At 40.0% G+C, this 18954-nt stretch overlaps 1 protein-coding gene across 5 annotated transcripts in view; it reads left to right on the top strand.

Moving 5' to 3' along the window:
- SMAD5 (SMAD family member 5) overlaps positions 1 to 18954 on the top strand; it is a 56994-nt gene that overhangs the window by 24632 nt on the left and 13408 nt on the right. For all 5 annotated transcript variants that reach the window (XM_062189099.1, XM_062189095.1, XM_062189097.1 and 2 more), the window contains 2 exons: positions 6704 to 6955; positions 8951 to 9070. In XM_062189099.1, the coding sequence (XP_062045083.1) occupies positions 6799 to 6955; positions 8951 to 9070 (277 nt within the window). In that variant the 5' untranslated portion in view covers positions 6704 to 6798. The remainder of the gene's footprint in view (positions 1 to 6703; positions 6956 to 8950; positions 9071 to 18954) is intronic.

Genomic DNA, 18954 nt, shown 5'->3' with positions numbered 1-18954 from the left:
TGCTAATGCTTTAAACCTATAGGTTTGTATTTGATTCATGATCAAATGGTGTTTTCTGTGCTCTGAACCTACTTTTTTTTTGGGGGGGGGGGAGGGGGACAGGCAGGGTTAGACAGCGAGAGAGAGACAGAAAGGTTGTCCTTTTTCCGTTGGTTCACCCCCTAAGTGGCCGCTACGGCCAGCATGTTGCGGCCAGTGCACTGTGCCGATCCAAAGCCAGGAGCCAGGTGCTTCCTCCGGGTCTCCCATGCGGGTGCAGGGCCCAAGGACCTGGGCTATCCTCCACTGCCCTCCTGGGCCACAGCAGAGAGCTAGACTGGAAGAGGAGCAACCGGGACAGAATCTGGCGCCCCAACCAGGTCTAGAACCCTGGGGTGCCGGCACCACAGGCGGAGGATTAGCCTAGTGAGCCGTGGCGCCGGCCAACCTACTTTTTTTTTTTTTTAAAGATTTAGTTATGTATTTGAAAATCAGAGTTATATATAGAGAGAAGGAGAGGCAGAGAAAGAGAGAGAGGTCTTCCATCCGATGGTTCACTCCCCAGTTGGCCACAGTGGCCGGAGCTGTGCTGATCTGAAGCCAGGAGCCAGGAGCTGCTTCTGGGTCTCCTACGTGGGTGCAGGGGCCCGAGGACTTGGGCCATGTACTACTGCTTTCCCAGGCCGGAGCAGAGAGCTGGATTGGAAATGGAGCAGCTGGGGCTCAAAATGGCACCCATATGGGATGCCGGCGCTGCAGGCTGCGGCCTTTCCTGCTATGTCACATCGCCGGCCCCTGAACCTACATTTTAATACTATCACATCTCATCATCTCTAACAACGCTTCTGTAGTACAGACCCTCATCCTCTGTCATTTTAAGTGGGCTCTTCATTAGTTTCTCTGCCTCTCTCCTCCTTCCCAGCCCCAGCACCTTGTATTTTCTACACTGCAGCCAGATTGCTCTTTAAAAAATGTGTATTAAATTATGTCAGTCCCTACTGACAACACTTTAAAGGCTTTCTACCACACTTTGAACAGATTTGTACAAGACTCCATATGATGTATCCTAATTCTTACTTGGAGTTGCCATATTCCTGTGTCCAGCCTTTACTTTTTGCTGTTTTCTTTATAGCACTCTCCCTCCAGGATCTTTCATTGTACATTTTCTTTTTAGTTTTTTAAGATTGATTTATTTTATTTGAAAGGCAAAATTACAGAGAGAGGGGAAAAATAGAATCTTCCATCTGCTGGTTTACTCCCTAAATGACTTGAATAGCCAAGGCTGGTCCCGGAGCTTCATTGGGGTCTCCCATGCGGGTGCAGGGGCCCAAGTACTTTGGCCATCTTTCATTGCTTTCCTAGGCACTTTAGCAGGGAGCTGGGTTGAAAGCAGCTGGGAATTGAAGTGGTGCGCATATGGGATGCTGGCATTGCAGACAGGAACTTAACCTGCTACAACACAGTGCCAGCACCTTGTTGCACACTTTCTTGATCCAGTCAGTCCTCCAGGATCTTTTCATGGCCACTCTTCATTGATCCATTCAGTCCCTGCTCAAATATTCCTGTCACTAATTGACTTTTAGATAGTTACTTTGTGTATTGAATGACATGAACAGAACCTTCCTGTGTATAAAATAGTATTGCTTCCTGGCACTTAGTAGATGGTGCTCAGTAAATATGTTTTTGGTAATGAGTGAACTGTATAAACTGATGTCTTAGTCCATTTTTTTCTGCCATAACATATACCACAGGTGGGGTAAAACAAATTTGACCTGGTTCTGGAGTCTGAGTAGTTCAGGATTGAGGGGCTGCATCTGGTGAGGGCATTCTTGCTGTGCCATGACATGATGAAAGGACAGGGAATCAAAAGGGGGCTGAACTTAAATCTCTCTCTAGATAAGTAATCCACTCCCAAGGTAATGACACTGTTCCATTCCTCAGCCCTCATAACTTGATCAACTGTTGTTAAGCCCTGTCCTGCCCAGCACTTCCATTAGGGATTTAGTTTTCCAACACATAAACTTCGGGAGACATATTCAAACTATAGTAGCTGAGATACTGGCTAGGTACATTACTTATTCATTGCTACATAACCAACTTGGTGGCTGAGCAGGACATGCATTTATTACCTCCTACTTTCTGTGGATCAGGAGTTTCACCATAGCTTCACTGCATCCTTTGCAATGCTGTAATCCAGATATTGGTCAGAAGCTTAACAGAGCAAGGATCTGCTTCCAGTTCCCTCTGATGACAGAATTCAGTTCCTTGCAGGCCATCTACTTTAGATGATTGTAAGCTGGAGACAGCATTTGGTTGCTTACCTATGATCTTCTTAGGTAGTTCACATTCTTGTCAGCTTCTTCAGTGCAAATAAGAAAGAGAGCATCTCTTGTAAGAAGGGCATTATGTCCTTAATGTGATCCCATTTATCTTGTTATCTTTGCCATAATCTGTTGGTTGGAAGCAAGTTCCAGGGCAACTGATATTCAAGGGAGGGAGTTTACCCAAGGACATGAATAGCTGGAAGTGAGAATCGTGGTGGCCACCCAGAGTCTGTCTGCCACACTGAGTTTCACATAGAGAATAGTGTAAGCTCGATGTGGTAAAAAAAAAAAAAATTGAAAAAGACATTGAGTGTAGGAAGTCACAAAAAAATAGCAGTGATTGTGCAGTCAGAGAAAGTTCAATTTTAAGAGCTTGAAATCTGCCAGTGACATTGAGGTGATTCTCAGTATTTTGTTGGATCCATGGTGCTCTGTAGCCTTAAGGATTGGATGAGGAAAGGGAGATGTGAAAATTTAATAAGGAAAGGTAGTCTGAAAAACTCCCAGGCTTGATGTTTGCCAGTTTTAAGTCTAGGGATTTCATGTACTCATATTCCCCCATAGCCAGGATGTGACTGATGATCAGATGGGAGAAGTGTCTTTTTTTGTAATCCATTTTTGTCAGCTATGATTCATTCTGTACGAAAGACTGGAATATAGCTCTTACACTTCTAATTGATGCTGAAAATTCCGTGTCTTTACTAGTTCAGCTATCAGAAAGAGACTGAGAGACCTTGTTTTTGTCCTGGGAAAGGACTGATAGGCCCAGTGGATTAACTGGCTTTTGCCTTGATCAAGCAGCCATGACACAGGGTAGATCATTATATAATAGTATTAATAAGGTGGTAGTGGTGGTGGTAATAGTAGTAGCAATTAGCATTTAGTGAGCACTTACGGAGCAGGCCCTTTCATAACTATGCAATGATTCCTTCAGAGAGTTAGACAATGATACTAACCCTCTAAGTGTACTTACAGGTTTACAGATGCAGAAACCAGGACTTAAAAGGGAAGTAACACATAGGATATCATAGCTGATAAAGACTTGGAAAAAGGTAAAAAGATGAAAGATAGTTGGGGAGTGATAATGAACATATTAAAAATAGAAGAAAACCTAGGTAGTTCATTGTTTATAATTTTTTTTATAATTTATTTTATTTATTTGAAAGACAGGGAGAGAAGGAGACATTTTAAATCCACTGTTTAACTCCCCAAATGGCTGCAGCAGCCAGGCTGGACCAAATTGAAGCCAACATCCTGGAACTCCATCTGGGTCTCCCATGTGGGTGGCAGATATCCAAGTACTTGGGCTGTCTTTCCTGTTTTCCCAGCACATTAGTAAGGAGGCAAATGAGAAGCCAAGCAAATGAGACTCAACTGGTGCTCCAATATGGGAAGCCTGCTTTGCTGTGTCATAGGCCATACCTTAACTATCTCCTGCAACCCAGACCCCTCATCCAGTGTTTAACAGGCAGTTTTGTGTAGTGGTTGAACCTTGGTTCTGGAGCCAGACTTTGTGAACCTGAATCTTGGGTTTACTGAAGTACTACTAGAACAATTCTCATAACTGAAAATTGAAAGAGCACAGTGATAAAATAATCAGAACAAGGTTCAGTAAAGGACCCATGTGAGGAATTTGAGTATATTATAAAAGAAAAGATATATTACAATGAGTTGGAAATCAGAATATTGGGTTTCTCAGTGCAAGTGTGGATTTTAGAAGAAAGTGAAGCACTATTCTCAAATTTCAGATGAAAAATGTTGTCAGGAATTCTTCCTCCAAACAGACAAAACCAAATTATTTTCATGCAGGTGAGGGATCGAAAACTCTTATCTTCCTTAAGCTTTTTGAAGAGGTCAGTTGAGGATGAGGCCCTGAGAATGCTATCCAACCAGAGGGAAGGAAGGTTTGTAAGAGAGTTAAGTAGCAACAGTCTAGGTTGGAACAAGAAGATAGAAGACCTAGGGGAAGATGTGCAATCAGTAAATTACTTGTGACCCGTGGCATCTGAAAAATAGTATTGACAGGCATTTGATAGATCTGTTGAGATTCTGGAAATGTTAGTGGCACATATTTGAAATTCAAAGAACAAGGAAATAACTTCAATGGAAGTACTGTTAAAAACCTAGTTCACTTGGCTCACAATGAATAATAAACATATAAATATTGGATATTGATTTAACCAGAAATGCTTATGTAGCTCTTTTTTTAAAATTATTATTATTTTATTTATTTGAAAGTCAGCGTTACACGGAGAGGCAGAGAGAGAGAGAGGTTTTCCATCCGTTGGTTCACTCCCCAGATGTGCTGATCTGAAGCCAGGAGCCAGGAGCTTCTTCTGGGTCTCCCATGCTGGTGCAGGGACCCAAGGACTGGGGCCATCTTCTACTGCTATCTCAGGCCATAGCAGAGAGCTGGATTGGAAGAGGAGCAGCCAAGACTAGAACCGGCGCCCATATGGGATGTTGGCTCTTCAGGCCAGGGCTTTAACCCTCTGTGCCACAGCGCCAGCCCCATATGTAACTCTTCTGTGAAGAAAGAGTTCGAGTAATACAAGAAAGCTGACTTAATTTGTTTATAAATTTTGTCTTGACTAATCAATAATAGCCACATAAGCATATAATTTAGCTGTGAGCGAAGTAAATATTAAAAAGAACTTCTCAGTTTAACTTTGTTTATGGTAACAGTATTGGAGGGGACTAAATTGCTGTCTTTGTTATGATTGCTTTTTAAATATATGTTATAATCTTGTCTGCCATTTTTGTAATTATTCATAGGTTATTTTGTCTGAAGATAATTTTTAAAAATCTTGTGCGTAGATACCATAGAAGCAAGAGAGAAGCCAGTGATTGTAGTTATACCTCAAAGTAAATCATTACTGCTCTGAATTCCTAAGTAGTTGTTTCACTAAGTCTTTCAGATTACTCCCCAGCTAAACATAGAAATCTTTGCCATCTAATGCCCTGCTCTTCACTAGCAGCTGCCCCATCATTCTGTAAGAGGAACAGCAGTTGGTAACACAGTAGAACAAAACAGTTGCAGTCCAAATGTTAACCATGCATTTACAACACTAATTGACTTACATAAAAAGAAACTGTAAACACTGACTTGCATAGCCTCTGCAAGAGAAGTATGAACTTGGTAACTAAAAACAAGCTGATTTTGTTGGTGCTGAATGATGTCAGAATCAAAGTGAGATTCTCCAAAATGAAGTTATATTGACAAACAGAGAAAAATTGTAGAAAGAGATGAATTGGTACAGTAAGAGTTTGAAGAAAGTTTGTTTTTATTTGAAGAGTTCGAAGGTTTGTTTTCATTTCCGGTAGGGAAAGGTAATCAAATATTTGCATGTGATTGATGATTTGATGTTTCAAGAAACCCAACATTTTAATTAGATTAACATTTACTTTTTTAAAAGAGTATGTTAAAATGTCTAAATACTTGAGTATGTTTTCATTATGATCATATTTAGAAGAGTCATTTTAAATGGAAGACATGTATGGAAAGAATGTTACTGTTTGTGGAGAATTGTTTAGGAGAAAACCTTTCTGATGGATATAAAATGTGAAGATATCTCTCACACTAAGAAAGATCAAAGTGTTCAAAATTAGAAACCTGGAGGTTTCTAGCAACCCACCTCAACTTCACTGTAGTGTTACCTCCCAGATCAGTTCCTAGACCAGTTAACTATTAACAAATTAATCACCTTTCTCCTCTACCCCTCCCTATTAGCACCCCTACACGAAATTCTCCAGATTCTTTTTTTTAAAAAAATTTTAAAAATTTATTTGAAAGGCAGAGTTAGAGAGACGGAGTGGGTGGGGAGACACGGAGAAATCTCTTTCATCCATCCGAGTTCTCTCAGGTGGGTGGCAGCAGTCATAGTCCACTGTTTTCACAGGCCCATTAGTAGGGAGCTGAATCAGAAGAGGAGCAGCTTGGACTCTAATCAGTGTTCAGATGAGATGCTGAAGTCAGACGGTGGCTTAACCCTCTGTGCCACAGTGCTGACCCCCTCCTGATTCTTTAAGGCCCAATTAGATGTTGTCTTTCCCACAGGATTTTGCTGGATTCCATACTAGCTGGGAGTGCTCACCCCTTCTGAATTCCTGTTGCGTTACATTTTCTATATTATGATTGCTTTAAAATCTGCCTTAAATCCTGTAGAACAGGAATGCTGTCTTTGTTGCATTTTATGTTTTTTAGGGTGCCTTAACAGACTAAATGCTTTCAGAGTTTTTAATGTAGTATTAGGTAAAGATGGATTCAGGGTTCTACAAAACAGCCCTTCCTAAAAATAAGTTGTTTTAATAGGTTTGCAATTGTATGTAATTCCTTTATCAACTCTGTCATGTGGATAGGGATGTTTCTGACAGAAAACTCTTTGATTTTTGTCTTTCAGTCTTACCTCCAGTATTAGTGCCTCGTCATAATGAGTTCAATCCACAACACAGCCTTCTGGTTCAGTTTCGGAACTTGAGCCATAATGAACCACACATGCCGCAGAATGCCACGTTTCCAGATTCTTTCCACCAGCCCAACAACACTCCTTTCCCCTTATCTCCAAACAGCCCCTATCCGCCTTCCCCTGCTAGCAGCACGTATCCCAATTCCCCGGCAAGTTCTGGACCAGGAAGTCCCTTTCAGCTCCCAGGTAAGACTTCATTTTATTTTTATTCTCCCAGTGGGCTCTTTGGGCAAATGTTATATGTGAAAAGCTAGCTATTCCTGAGCCTTTTCTTAGATAATTGATTTTCAGAAGTGTGGATATTCTTTCTTGCTGTATACCTTATATTTAAAATATGGAGGTTCAGTGTTTCCTGTAAAGTTTTTTCATGTAGTTTATGATACAAAGGACAATTAGTAGTCTTTTCTGTAACTGACAAAGTTTATAAATTTTGCTAATGCGTGCCACTTAGAGACATCATTTTGTTACTCTTGTCAATAAATTGTCAGTCATGTAAGATTATTCTTGTATCTCTTGTGGTAAAATATCATTTGATGAAGGTTTTTTTTTTTTTTCAGTGTGTATATTTTTTAAGGGGCATCAAATACCAGCTGTTTAACTTTCTATTAGAAATTTACTCAGAAATGTTCAGGGAGTTTCATGTATGACATATATGAAATTTGTTCACTTTAAAAACTAAATTAATTTAAAAACCCAAATGGTCATACATTCTGTTAGATTCAGTGCTGATTATAGCTCTCTCTCAAATGTGTTTTATACAAACCTTGAGGTAAAAGACAAATTATATTCATTATTTATAGTTACGGAGACAAAGAAGTATAACCATGGCTTTTGCAAAGATTTTTTCTTTTTTTTTTTTTTTTAATTTATTTATCTATTTGAAAATCGGAGCTACACAGAGAGAGGAGAGACAGGGAGAGAGAGAGAGAGGTCCTACATCTGATGGTTCACTCCCCTGTTGGCCGCAGTGGCCAGAGCTGCGCTAGTCCGAAGCCAGGAGCTTCTTCTGGGTCTCTGACACAGGTGCAGGGGCCCAAGGACCCGGGCCATATTCCACTGCTCTCCCAGGCCATAGCAGAGAGCTGGATCAGAAGTAGAGCAGCCAGGCGCCGTGGCTTAACAGGCTAATCCTCTGCCTTGCGGCGCCAGCACACCAGGTTCTAGTCCAGGTTAGGGCGCTGGATTCTATCCCGGTTGCCCCTCTTCTAGGCCAGCTCTCTGCTATGGCCCGGGAAGACAGTGGAGGATGGTCCAAGTGCTTGGGCCCTGCACCCGTATGGGAGACCAGGAGGATCACCTGGCTCCTGGCTTCGGATCAGCGCGACACGCCGGCCACAGCGGCCATTGGAGGGTGAACCAACGGCAAAAAGGAAGACCTTTCTCTCTGTCTCTCTCTTTCACTATCCATTCTGCCTGTCAAAAATGAAAAAAAAAAAAAAAAAAGAAGTAGAGCAGCCAGGAATTGAACTGGCACCCATGGGATGCGGCGCTTCAGGCCAAGGTGTTAATCCACTGCACCAAAGCATCGCCACCCCCCTTTTTTATTAAACTTATTTTGCAAAGATTTTCAACCACAAGTGTTGGAATTCAAGAGATTTTCTGTTAACATTAAATTTCTTCATCAAATTATCATCTCATGACATGCAACAGCTGTTTCTGTACATTGCAAAAGAATCGTAGAATTGCTGTTGGTGTTGATGGCAAAATTGTAAGGGTCACAATTTTATATTCTTTTAAATAACAATATACAATATGTGACAATTTGATAATTTAGATGTGTTTGTAGTTTACACATAACCTCAAACAGAATAACATATTTTTCCAATAGATTTTTTCAGTAGCTGTAGTTTCTCTGAACATTATTGTAAGTAAATAATTTGAAAATTCTTGACCTTGAAATTTATTTTAGTGAATTTTAGCACTGAACTTAGTTTCCTGATTTATCGGGGATCTAGGCTTAGTAGATGTGAGCTTATTATGTTTTCAGTAGCTATTTAATGTGTCTTTTCCCCTTTCTGTTGGCCATAGGGTAGTGTCCTGAATTTTTTATGTGTAATTTTCAGTAAAGACCCTGCTTGGTAACCTTAGGAATTTTTAAGTGCTTGCAGTGTGATAACTTGTGTGGGTTTAAGAGTTTAACTGTTCTTTTGGGACTTTAACCTCTCATTTTCTTCCTCTAAGCTGATACACCCCCTCCTGCTTATATGCCCCCTGATGATCAGATGGGTCAAGATAATTCACAGCCGATGGATACAAGCAATAATATGATTCCTCAGATTATGCCCAGTATATCCAGCAGAGGTAAGAGAAGTACTTACCATCTGTGTTTTGTTGCTCCTGTTTTAATATTTGAACTTCTTGGCCACATTTTAAAAACCATTTGATTGAAGTATAGTTTATATACTATAAAATTGATCCATTTTAAGTGTATGGTTCAGTGATTTTGATAAATGTGTACAATTTTGCACAATATACTTTCAAAACATTTCTATAACCCTTTAAAAGATCCTTGTGCATCTGTATGTGTACTCTATCCCTATGCTATCCCCAGGTCCGTGCACACTCTAATCTGGTATCTGTATGTACAAATTTACCTTCTCTGAACATTTCGTGTCAATTGTGTCAGATAACATGGGTAAAGTTTTCAAGGTTAGTTCATGATAGAGTATATCAATAGTTTGTTCTTTTTTATTGCTAACCTTTTTGCTGCCATCTTATGTTTATCCTTTTGAATTATTCCCAGATTTTTTTAGTACAAACAATTTTACGAATATTTGCATACAGATCATTGTATGGGCATTGTTTTTATATTTGTCTCTCAGACTGCTAGTGCTGGAGTTGCTGAGTCATAAGATAAACTTAACTATTTAAGAAAAGCCACCAAAGTTCTCCACAGTGGCAGCACAATTTATATTCTCATTACCCTTGTTTAAGGGTTTCTGACATCTCCTTAACATTTGTTTTTCTTGTCTGCCTTTTTGATGATAGACATTGTAACTATGTGTGAAGTGTTCATTGTTTTTTTTGTTTTTGTTTTTTGTTTTTTTAATTTGTTTTATTTATTTGAAAGAGTTAGAGAGAGAGACAGAGAGAAAGTCTTCTTCTATCTGCTGGTTCATTCCCCAAATGGCCTCACGGGCTGGAGCTGAGCTGATCCGAGGCTAGGAGCCAGGAGCTTCTTCCAGGTCTCCCCCCTGGGTGCAGGGGCCCAAGGACTTGGGCCATCCTCTGCTGCTTTCCCAGGCACATTAGCAGGGAGCCGAATAGAAGTGAAGCAGCCAGGAATCGAACCAGCACCCATATGGGATGCCAGTGCCTCAGGCCGGGGCTTTAACCTGCTTCACCACAGTGCCAGACTCTCATTATTAGTTTTAATTTGCATATTCCTAATGATGTTGAGTATGTGAAAAATAAATTTATTAGCTATTCATGTCACTTCTTTGATGAAATGTTTACTTTAAGTCTTAACGCCCGCTGGCTTGTCTCCTTATTGAATTTATTATAAGATTTTTTATATACTCTGGATATGACTTCTTTATCAGATATGTTGTAAACGTTTCTTTGAGTTTGTGGACTTCTTTTTATCTTTTACTGGTGTCTTTTGAAGTGTAATAGCTTTCAATTTTGATGAAGTCCAGTGTATTGATGATAATGCTCTGATGTTGCATATCAGATGTTTTTTCTATCCCAAGGGTCATGAACATATTTTCTTATGTGGTCTTCTCAGTGTTCTAGTTTTAGCTCTCAAATTTAGGTCTGTGATTCATTTTGAACTATGTTTGTGTGTGGTTCATAACAGATCTTTAAAGTAATTTGTGAGTATGAAGAAATCCAGTTGGTTCTAGCACCATTTGATGGAAAAGATACTGTTTCTCCACTGAATGTAAATCTTGATCAGAAACCAGTTTATTATAAATGTAAGGATTTATTTCAGAATTCTGATGGCCTTGATCATTAGAGCTTTATAGAAAGGATATTTTCTTCCCTTTTTTTCTATTGTAAAATACACATAACATTGTCATCTTAACAGATTTTTTTTACTTTTATAATGTATTTACTTGAGAGGCAGAGAGAGAGAGACAGAAAGATAGACACAGAGCTCCTGTCTTGTGGTTTGTGCCCCAGTGCCCACATTGGTTGTCAGGGCTGAAGCTCAGTCCAAGTCTCACAGGGGCGGCAGGACCCGAATCTCTTGAGCCATCACTGCTTCCTGATAGGAGCCTGAGCCCAGAATTGAACCCAAACACTCGAATTAGGGACGAGAGTATCCCAACCACTAGACTACAGATATACTGTGAACCTTAACTTTTTTTTTTGTTTTTTTAAATTTTTTGACAGGCAGAGTGGACAGTGAGAGAGAGAGACAGAGAGAAAGGTCTTCTTTGCCGTTGGTTCACCCTCCAATGGCCGCCACGGCCGGCACGCTGTGGCTGGCGCATCCTGCTGATCCGAAGCCAGGAGCCAGGTGCTTCTCCTGGTCTCCCATGGGGTGCAGGGCCCAAGCACTTGGGCCATCCTCCACTGCACTCCCTGGCCACAGCAGAGAGCTGGCCTGGAAGAGGGGCAACCGGGAGAGAATCTGGCACCCCGACTGGGACTAGAACCTGGTGTGCCGGCGCCGCCCACCTTAAATATTTTTAAATGTAGAGTTCAGTAGCATTAAATACATTTGTAATGTGTGACCAGTACACTCATCCACCTTCATAATTCTTCACCTTGTGAAACTGAATCTGTATACCCGTTCTCCCTTTCCCCCTTCCCCCACCCTGGCAGCCTCCATTCTATTTTCTGTCTCTATGATTTTGACTATCCTTAAGTGTCTCATGAGTGTAATTGTATAGTATTTGTTTCTTTGTGACTTGCTTATTTCACGTAACATTAATATTCTTAGGGTTCATCCATATTGTGTCATACGTCAGAATTTCATTCCTTTTTGAAGCTGAATAATAATCAGTGCACATGTGTACCAGATTTGTTTTTCTGGTCATCCATTGATGAACGGTTGGCTTACTTCCACTTTTTGGTTATTATGAATAATGCTGCTATGAACATCGGTGTACCAAGAACCTCTTCAAAACTCTGCTTTCAGTTCTTATGAGTATATACCCAGCAGTGAAACTGCTGTATTATATGGTAATTATATTTTTAATTTTTTGAGAACCAGGCATACTGTTCTCCACGCAGCTGTAACATTTTATGTTCCCACCTATGCTGTACTAGGGTTCTAGTTTTCCACATCCTTGCCAGTGTTTGTTATTTTGCTTTTTGAGGGGGTAGTAGCCATCCTAATGAGTGTGAAGTGGTATCTCTTTGATTTGCATTTCTCTAATGACTTGTGCTGTTGAGCATCTTTTCATGTGCATATCTTCTTTGGAGAAATGTCTGTTCAAATACTTGCTCACTTTTGAATTGGGTTTTTTGTTACTGAGTGATAGGAGTTTTAAAATATATTTTGGATATTAATCCTTACCAGATACATGATTTGCAAATAATTTCCTCAATTTTAGTAAGTTTTAAAGTGAGAAGTGTTAGTCCTCTAGTTCTGTGATTTTTAAAAAAAAGTTTGGCTCTTCTGTGTTCTTTGTACTTACATATAATTTTGGTATTAATTTGTCAGTTTCTGCCCATACAAATTCCTTGGACTTCAGGAGAGGTCACATTGAATCTCTATGTCAACTAGGGAAGATTTGTCATCTTAACATAGAGTCTTCTTTGATATAGACATGAAGTATCTCCATTTATTTTTTATCTTCTCAGTTCTCATTATGTATGTCTTGCTTTTCCACTTTTCTTTATTCCCGAGTTAATAGAATTGCTTTTTAATTTCATTTTTGAATTCTTCTTTATTGGTATATAGGAATTTAATTGATTTTTGAATGTTAATCTTTACTACCCATGACCTTGCTGAGCTCATTTCTTAGAGGTAGTATGGTAGGTGTTTCTGTTGGTTTATGTGGATTCTTAGAGTTTACTAAATTCTCAGGGTTTGTGAATCAAAACAGCTCTATTTGTTCATTTTCAGTCAGGATGCCTATAACTTCTCTCTTTACCTTTGCCAAAGGGTATCTTTGAAAAACTGACAGCTGTCATAATGTATTGCTTTCCCCTTATTATTAGGAATAAGACAAGGATGTCTGCTCTTACTACTGTTTCTCATTGTTCAAGAAGATCTAGCTAGTAAACAACTTTTATTCCCAGTTTGTGGTAAATTGTTATGGTGAATGGGTGTTGAATTTTGTCAGTTTTTTTTTTTTTTATCAAATCATGTGGTTTTTTAATTCTTTATATTTGGTGGTAATAATGGTATATTACATTAATTTTCTGATGTTAAATGAGTTTTGTAATCCTGGGATAAATCCTACTTGCTCCTTGTATATGATCCTTTTTATATACTGCTGCATTAGGTTTACTAATATTTTATTGAATGTTTTAGTTTGCTTATTTATGGAGAATTTTGTTCTGTAGCTTTCTTGTGATCTCTTTGTTTGGTATGAGTATCATGGCAGTAATAGCTTCATGGAGTGAGTTGAGAAGTGTTCCATCCAAAAAAAAAAAAAAAGAAGTGTTCCATCCTATTTCTGGAAGAGTGAAATACTGGTGTTACTTCTTCATTCAGTAGTTGCTAGACTTTATTGGCGAAGCTTTCACAAAGGCTTGGACTTGGAAGAATGATGTTTATTTACTGATACAATTAATTTACTTGTTACATGACTATTCAGATTTTCTTTATTTTTCTTGAATCAGTTTTGGCACTTTGTGTCTTTAAGAGTTTGTCCATTACATTGATATTGTCTAATGTTGGCATATGGTTTCTCATAATATTCCTTTATTAATTATTTTAATATATGTAGAGTTGGTAGTGATGTCTTCATTTCTGATTTTGGTAGTTTGTATCTTTTTTTTTTTTTTTTTGGTTGGTTTAGCTAAGGGTATGTCAATTTTGTTGATTTTTTTTTTTTTTCAATAAACCAGCTTTTAGTTTTCAGTGATCCCTTCTCCACTTTGTCTTTTAATGATTTCTACTCTTATCTTTTTTTTTTTTAAATTATGCCTGCTTTATGTTTAGTTTGTTCTTTGTATACTTTCTTTTTTATTTTATTTTATTTTATTTAAGATTTATTTATTTATTTGAAAGAGTTACACAGAGAGGGAAGAGGCAGAGAGAGAGAGGTCATCCAACTGCTGGTTCACTCCTCAGTTGGCGACAACTGCTGGAGCTGCGCTGATCTGAAGCCAGGAGCCAGGAGCTTCTTCCGGGTCTCCCAAGCAGGTGCAGGGGACCAAGGACTTGGGCCATCTTCTGTTGCTTTCCCAGGCCATAGCAGAGAGCTGGTTTGGAAGTGGAGCAGCCGGGACCCGAACTGGCTCCCCTATGGGATCCTGGCACTGCAGGCGGTGCCTTTACCCGCTATACCACAGCGCCAGCCCCTGTATACTTTCTTAAGGTAGAATCTTGGGTTACTGATTTTTTAAAAATTTATTTTATTGATTTGAAAGGCAGAGAAGGGGAGAGACAGAGAAAGAAAGAGATCATCCATCTGTTGCTCACTTCTCGAATGGCTGCAATGACCAGAGCTGGTCAAGGTTGAAGCTAGGAGCCACGAGCATCATCCAGGTGTCCCACATGGTTGTAGGGGCCCAAGCATTTGAGCAGCCAGGACTCGAACTGGCACTCATATGGGATGCTGGCATTGCAGGTGGTGGCTTAAACTACTGTGACACAACACCAGCCCCTGATTCTTTTCTACCGTGGGTATTCAAAATAATTTTCTTATAACCACAGCTTTCATTGCTGTGTTCCTTAAAATTAGATATATTTTATTTTTATTCAGTTCCAGGTATTTTTTAAAATTTATTTATTTATTTGGAAGTCAGAGCTAGAGAGAGAGAGAGAAGGAAGGAGGGTGAGAGAGAGCGAGAGAATCAACTGATCAGTCTTCCATCTACTGGTTCACTCCACAGGTGGCTAGGATGGCTGGGGCTGAGTCAGGCTGAAGTCTGGAGCTAACAGCTTCATCTGGGTCTCCCACTTAGGTGCAGGGCCCTGAGCACTTGGGCATTCTTCGGCTGCTTTTCCTGGGCCATTAACAGGGAGCTAGATCAGAAGAAGAGCGGCCGGGACAGAGAGTAATCCGTATATGGGTTGCTGGCATTACAGCTGCTGGGTTTATCCACTGTGCCACAACAGTAGCTCCCAGTTCTAAATATTTTTTTAAAGACTTACTTATTTTACTTGAAAGAGTTACACAGAGAGAGAAGGAGCAGCAGGGGGCAGGGGTCGGGGGTTGGGGTGTCTTCCATCCCTGGTTCACTCTCCAGTTGACCACAGCAGCCGCAGCTATACAAGCCAAAGCCAGGAGCCAAGAGCTTCTTCCGGGTCTCCCACATGGGTGCAGGGGACTAAGCACTTGGGCCATCTTCTAATGCTTTCCCAGGCCATAGCAGAGAGCTGGATTGGAAGTGGAGCAGCTCACTCGGACTTACCCCTAATGGTAGAGCTAGAAAAGTGCCAGGGGATTCCAAATCAATCCCATCAAGGTGGCATGTACCAATGCCATCTCACTAGTCAAAGTGATCAGTTTAAGTTCATAATTGATCATAAAGATAGGATTAAGTGTCAGAGGAATCACATAAACAAGACTAGTGTCTGCTAATAATAACTGATAGAATTAAAAAGGAGAGAACGATCCGATATGGGAAGTGGGATACACAGCAGACTCATAGAATGGCAGATGTCCTAAACAGCACTTGGGCCTCAAAATCAGCTCTTAAGGTATTCAGATCTGGCTAAAAAGCCCATGAGAGTTTCTCAGGCATGGAAAGCCAAGACACTGTGGCAAAAAAAAAAAAAAAAAAAAAAACCTAAATGAAGGATCTCTGTGAGTGAGATCCCAGCAGAAAGAACAGGGCATCAAAGAAGTAGGTACCTTTCTTTGAAGGGAGGAGAGAACTTCCACTTTGATTATGGCCTTGTCTAAATAAGGTCAGAGTTTGAACTCAAGAGGCTTCCATAGCCTTGGCAGCTCATGACAAGAGCCTCGGGTGATTACTGACGTCATAAGTAAGAGTGTCAGTTGTTAAATCAACAGCAGGAGTCCCTGTGTACTTACTCCCCATGTAGGATCTCTGTCCTTAATGTGTTGTACTATGCGAATTAATGGTAAAACTAGTACTCAAACAGTACTTTATACTTTGTGTATCTGTGTGGGTGCAAACTGTTGAAATCTTTACTTAGCATATACTAAGTTGATCTTCTGTATATAAGGATAATTGAAAATGAAAAAAAGTATATGAGAGCATCATGCGTAGACTGGCCTATAGGATGGGTTAAATGTCAGAGTTCATGCATTCTGCTGATTCTAAAGGGTCTACAGTATGTTAAGGGAGAAGCAGAGTTTTGACACTACAGTTTGACCTCTTTGTAATAAGTACTAATCAAGTAGGCACTCTTTATGCACTGCATAATTCTGTGCAAAAGCATAAATTAGAATGCCAGTCACAACAACATCAAAAAACAAAGTTCCACTAAAACAGCTTAATTTATTATTTATTAACTCAAGCAACAAAAGGTCTTATGTTGGGTGACTTTATATTTTTTTAATGAAGGAGGTTGATAACATCATCAAGAGGTTGTAGCTTTATAGATTCTATTTTTCTTTTATGTCGTGTTCAGAATTTTGAATTGTTATCTTAGGCAGGCTCTCTTTATTAATCCAAGCTAGCAGACTCAGGTGCAGCCACCACACCCAGGTGATGGAATAAAAAGAATGTCTCCTCCTTTAAAAAAAAAAAAAAAAAAAGTGGAGCAGCAGGGACTCCAACCTGAGCCCATAAGGGATGCCCTCACTGCAGGCGGCGGCTTTACCCGCTGTGCTGCAGCACCAGCCCCACTAGTTCTAAATATTTTAAAAATTGCCTTGTGATTCCTTTTCTTTTTTAACTATTGAGTGTTTTTGGTAGCTTGTTATTTAACTTCTAACTATAGCAGGATTTTAAAAATGTCTGTTGATGATTCCTAATTTTATTCCATCATGATCATTGATCATACTCCATGTGGTTTCTGTTCTCTTAAGTATATTGAGAGTTGTTTCATGTATTTTTATACTATGACCCAAAATAATTTTTACATTATCGAAGGATTGCTGAAAAAAATAAAAATATATGGTAAGGATAGTATGTGGCCTGCAAAACATCAAAACTTGCATTTCTTGAGTAAATGTCCCTTGGCCAAGGTATTTATTTCTTTCTACATGTTGCTGGGCAGGAAAGGTTTGTCTGCTTCTGGCATAGCACATGATGTATCCTAGAAAATGTTCTCTGGGCTAATCCTCTGCCTGCTGCGCCGGCACCCTGGTTTCTAGTCCCGGCTGGGGCACCGGTTCTCTCCTGGTTGCTCCTCTTCCATTCCATCTCTCTGCTGTGGCCTGGGAAGGCAGTGGAGGATGGCCTGGGTGCTTGGGCCCTGCACCTGTATGGGAAACCAGGAGGAGGCTCCTGGCTCCTGGCTTTGGATTGGCACAGCGCACCTACTGTGGCGGTCATTTGGGAGGTGAACCAACGGAAGGAAGACCTTTCTCTCTGTTTCTCTCACTGTCTAACTCTGCCTGTCAAAAAAATAAATAAAAAATAAAATAAAATAAAATATATTCTGTGTACATTGGAAAAAAAGTGTATGTTCTGCTGGTACAGGGTATTGTAAGTTCTATGTATTTCAGTTCAAATTGGTTGATAGTGTTCAAATTTTCTTTATCCTTGTTTATTATCTTTATTGTATTAGGGAGAGTAGGTGATTGAAGTCTCCAGTTATTGTTGAATCATTTATTTCTAGTTTCCAATTCTGTTGATATTTTGATTTATGTATTTTAGGGGCTCTCTTGTTAAAGTGTGTATAATTCAGTAACACCAAGTACGTTGGCGGTGTTGTGGATCTGTTCTGGACTCTATTCTGTTCGTTCCTTGGATATATTTTTCTATTCTCTCATTTGTATCACACTGGTTTGTTTACTGTATCTTTAAAATAAGTCTTTTTTTAAAAAATATTTATTTATTTGTTTGAAAGTCAGAGTTACACAGAGAGGAGAGGCAGAGAGGCAGAGAGAGAGAGAGGTCCTCCATCCGACGGTTCACTCCCCAATTGGCCGCAACAGCCGGAGCTGTACCGATCCGGAGCCAGGAGCTTCTTCTGGGTCTCCCACATGGGTGCAGGGGCCCAAGGACTTGAGCCATCTTCCACTGCTTTCCCAGGCCATAGCAGAGAGCTGGATTGGAAGTGGAGCAGCCGGGTCTTGAACCGGCACCCATATGGGATGCAGGTGCTTCAGGCCAGGGCGTTAACCCGCTGAGCCACAGCACCAGCCCCTATAGTAAGTCTTAAAGTCAATTAATTTCAGTTGTCATACTTTGTTTTTTCTGTATTATTTTGGCTGTTTTCAGATTTTTTTTCTTCTCAGTATCGACATCAGAGTTGTATATTGATAGCCACAAAGTAACTTTTTTTTTTAATTTGTATTTTTTTATTTTAAAGAATTACTGAAAGAGAGAGAGAGGGATTCCATTTACTGAGTCATTCCCCAGGTGGCGCAACAGCCAGTGCTGAGTCAGGCTGAATCAGGAGCTGCTTCTGGTCTCCCACGTGGTTACAGGGACCCAAATACTTAGGCCATCTTCTGCTGCTTTTCCCATGCCATTAGCAGGGAACTGGAGTGGAAGTGGAGCAGCCGGGACAGAGACTGGTGCCCATATGGATGCCACTGTCACAAGTGACAGCTTTACCTGCTACGCCATAGCGCAGGCTCCTGCAGACTCTTTAAGGAGTCTGTTATTCAGTTCTGTTGGATGTTCTACAATTATGTTATTTTAAAATAAAAACAAGTTTATTTCTTCCCAATTGATGTACTCTCTATTCCTTGTTGTTTTACTGTATTAGTGGGACTTTAGTCCAGTGTTGAAAGGAGTGGGTGAGAAGAGACATTCTTGCTTTGTTACTGAAGTCTCAGCAAGAAAACTTCTAGGTTTTCATCATCAAGTATGATGTTAGCTGTAGGTTTTCTGTAAGCATTCTTTACCTACTTTGAAAAGTACCTTTTTGTTCCTAGTTTGCTGAGACTCTCACTTAGCTTATTAGCTCAGCTTTTGTTCGGAATAGTTTTACAGGTAATACATTCTTAAATCTTTCAGGTTGCTGA

This window comes from Lepus europaeus, chromosome 4 (genome assembly GCF_033115175.1).
Source record: "Lepus europaeus isolate LE1 chromosome 4, mLepTim1.pri, whole genome shotgun sequence".
Taxonomy (NCBI): domain Eukaryota; kingdom Metazoa; phylum Chordata; class Mammalia; order Lagomorpha; family Leporidae; genus Lepus; species Lepus europaeus.
Note: the sequence above shows the minus strand (reverse complement) of the source record. Positions and strands in the feature narration are given on the sequence as shown.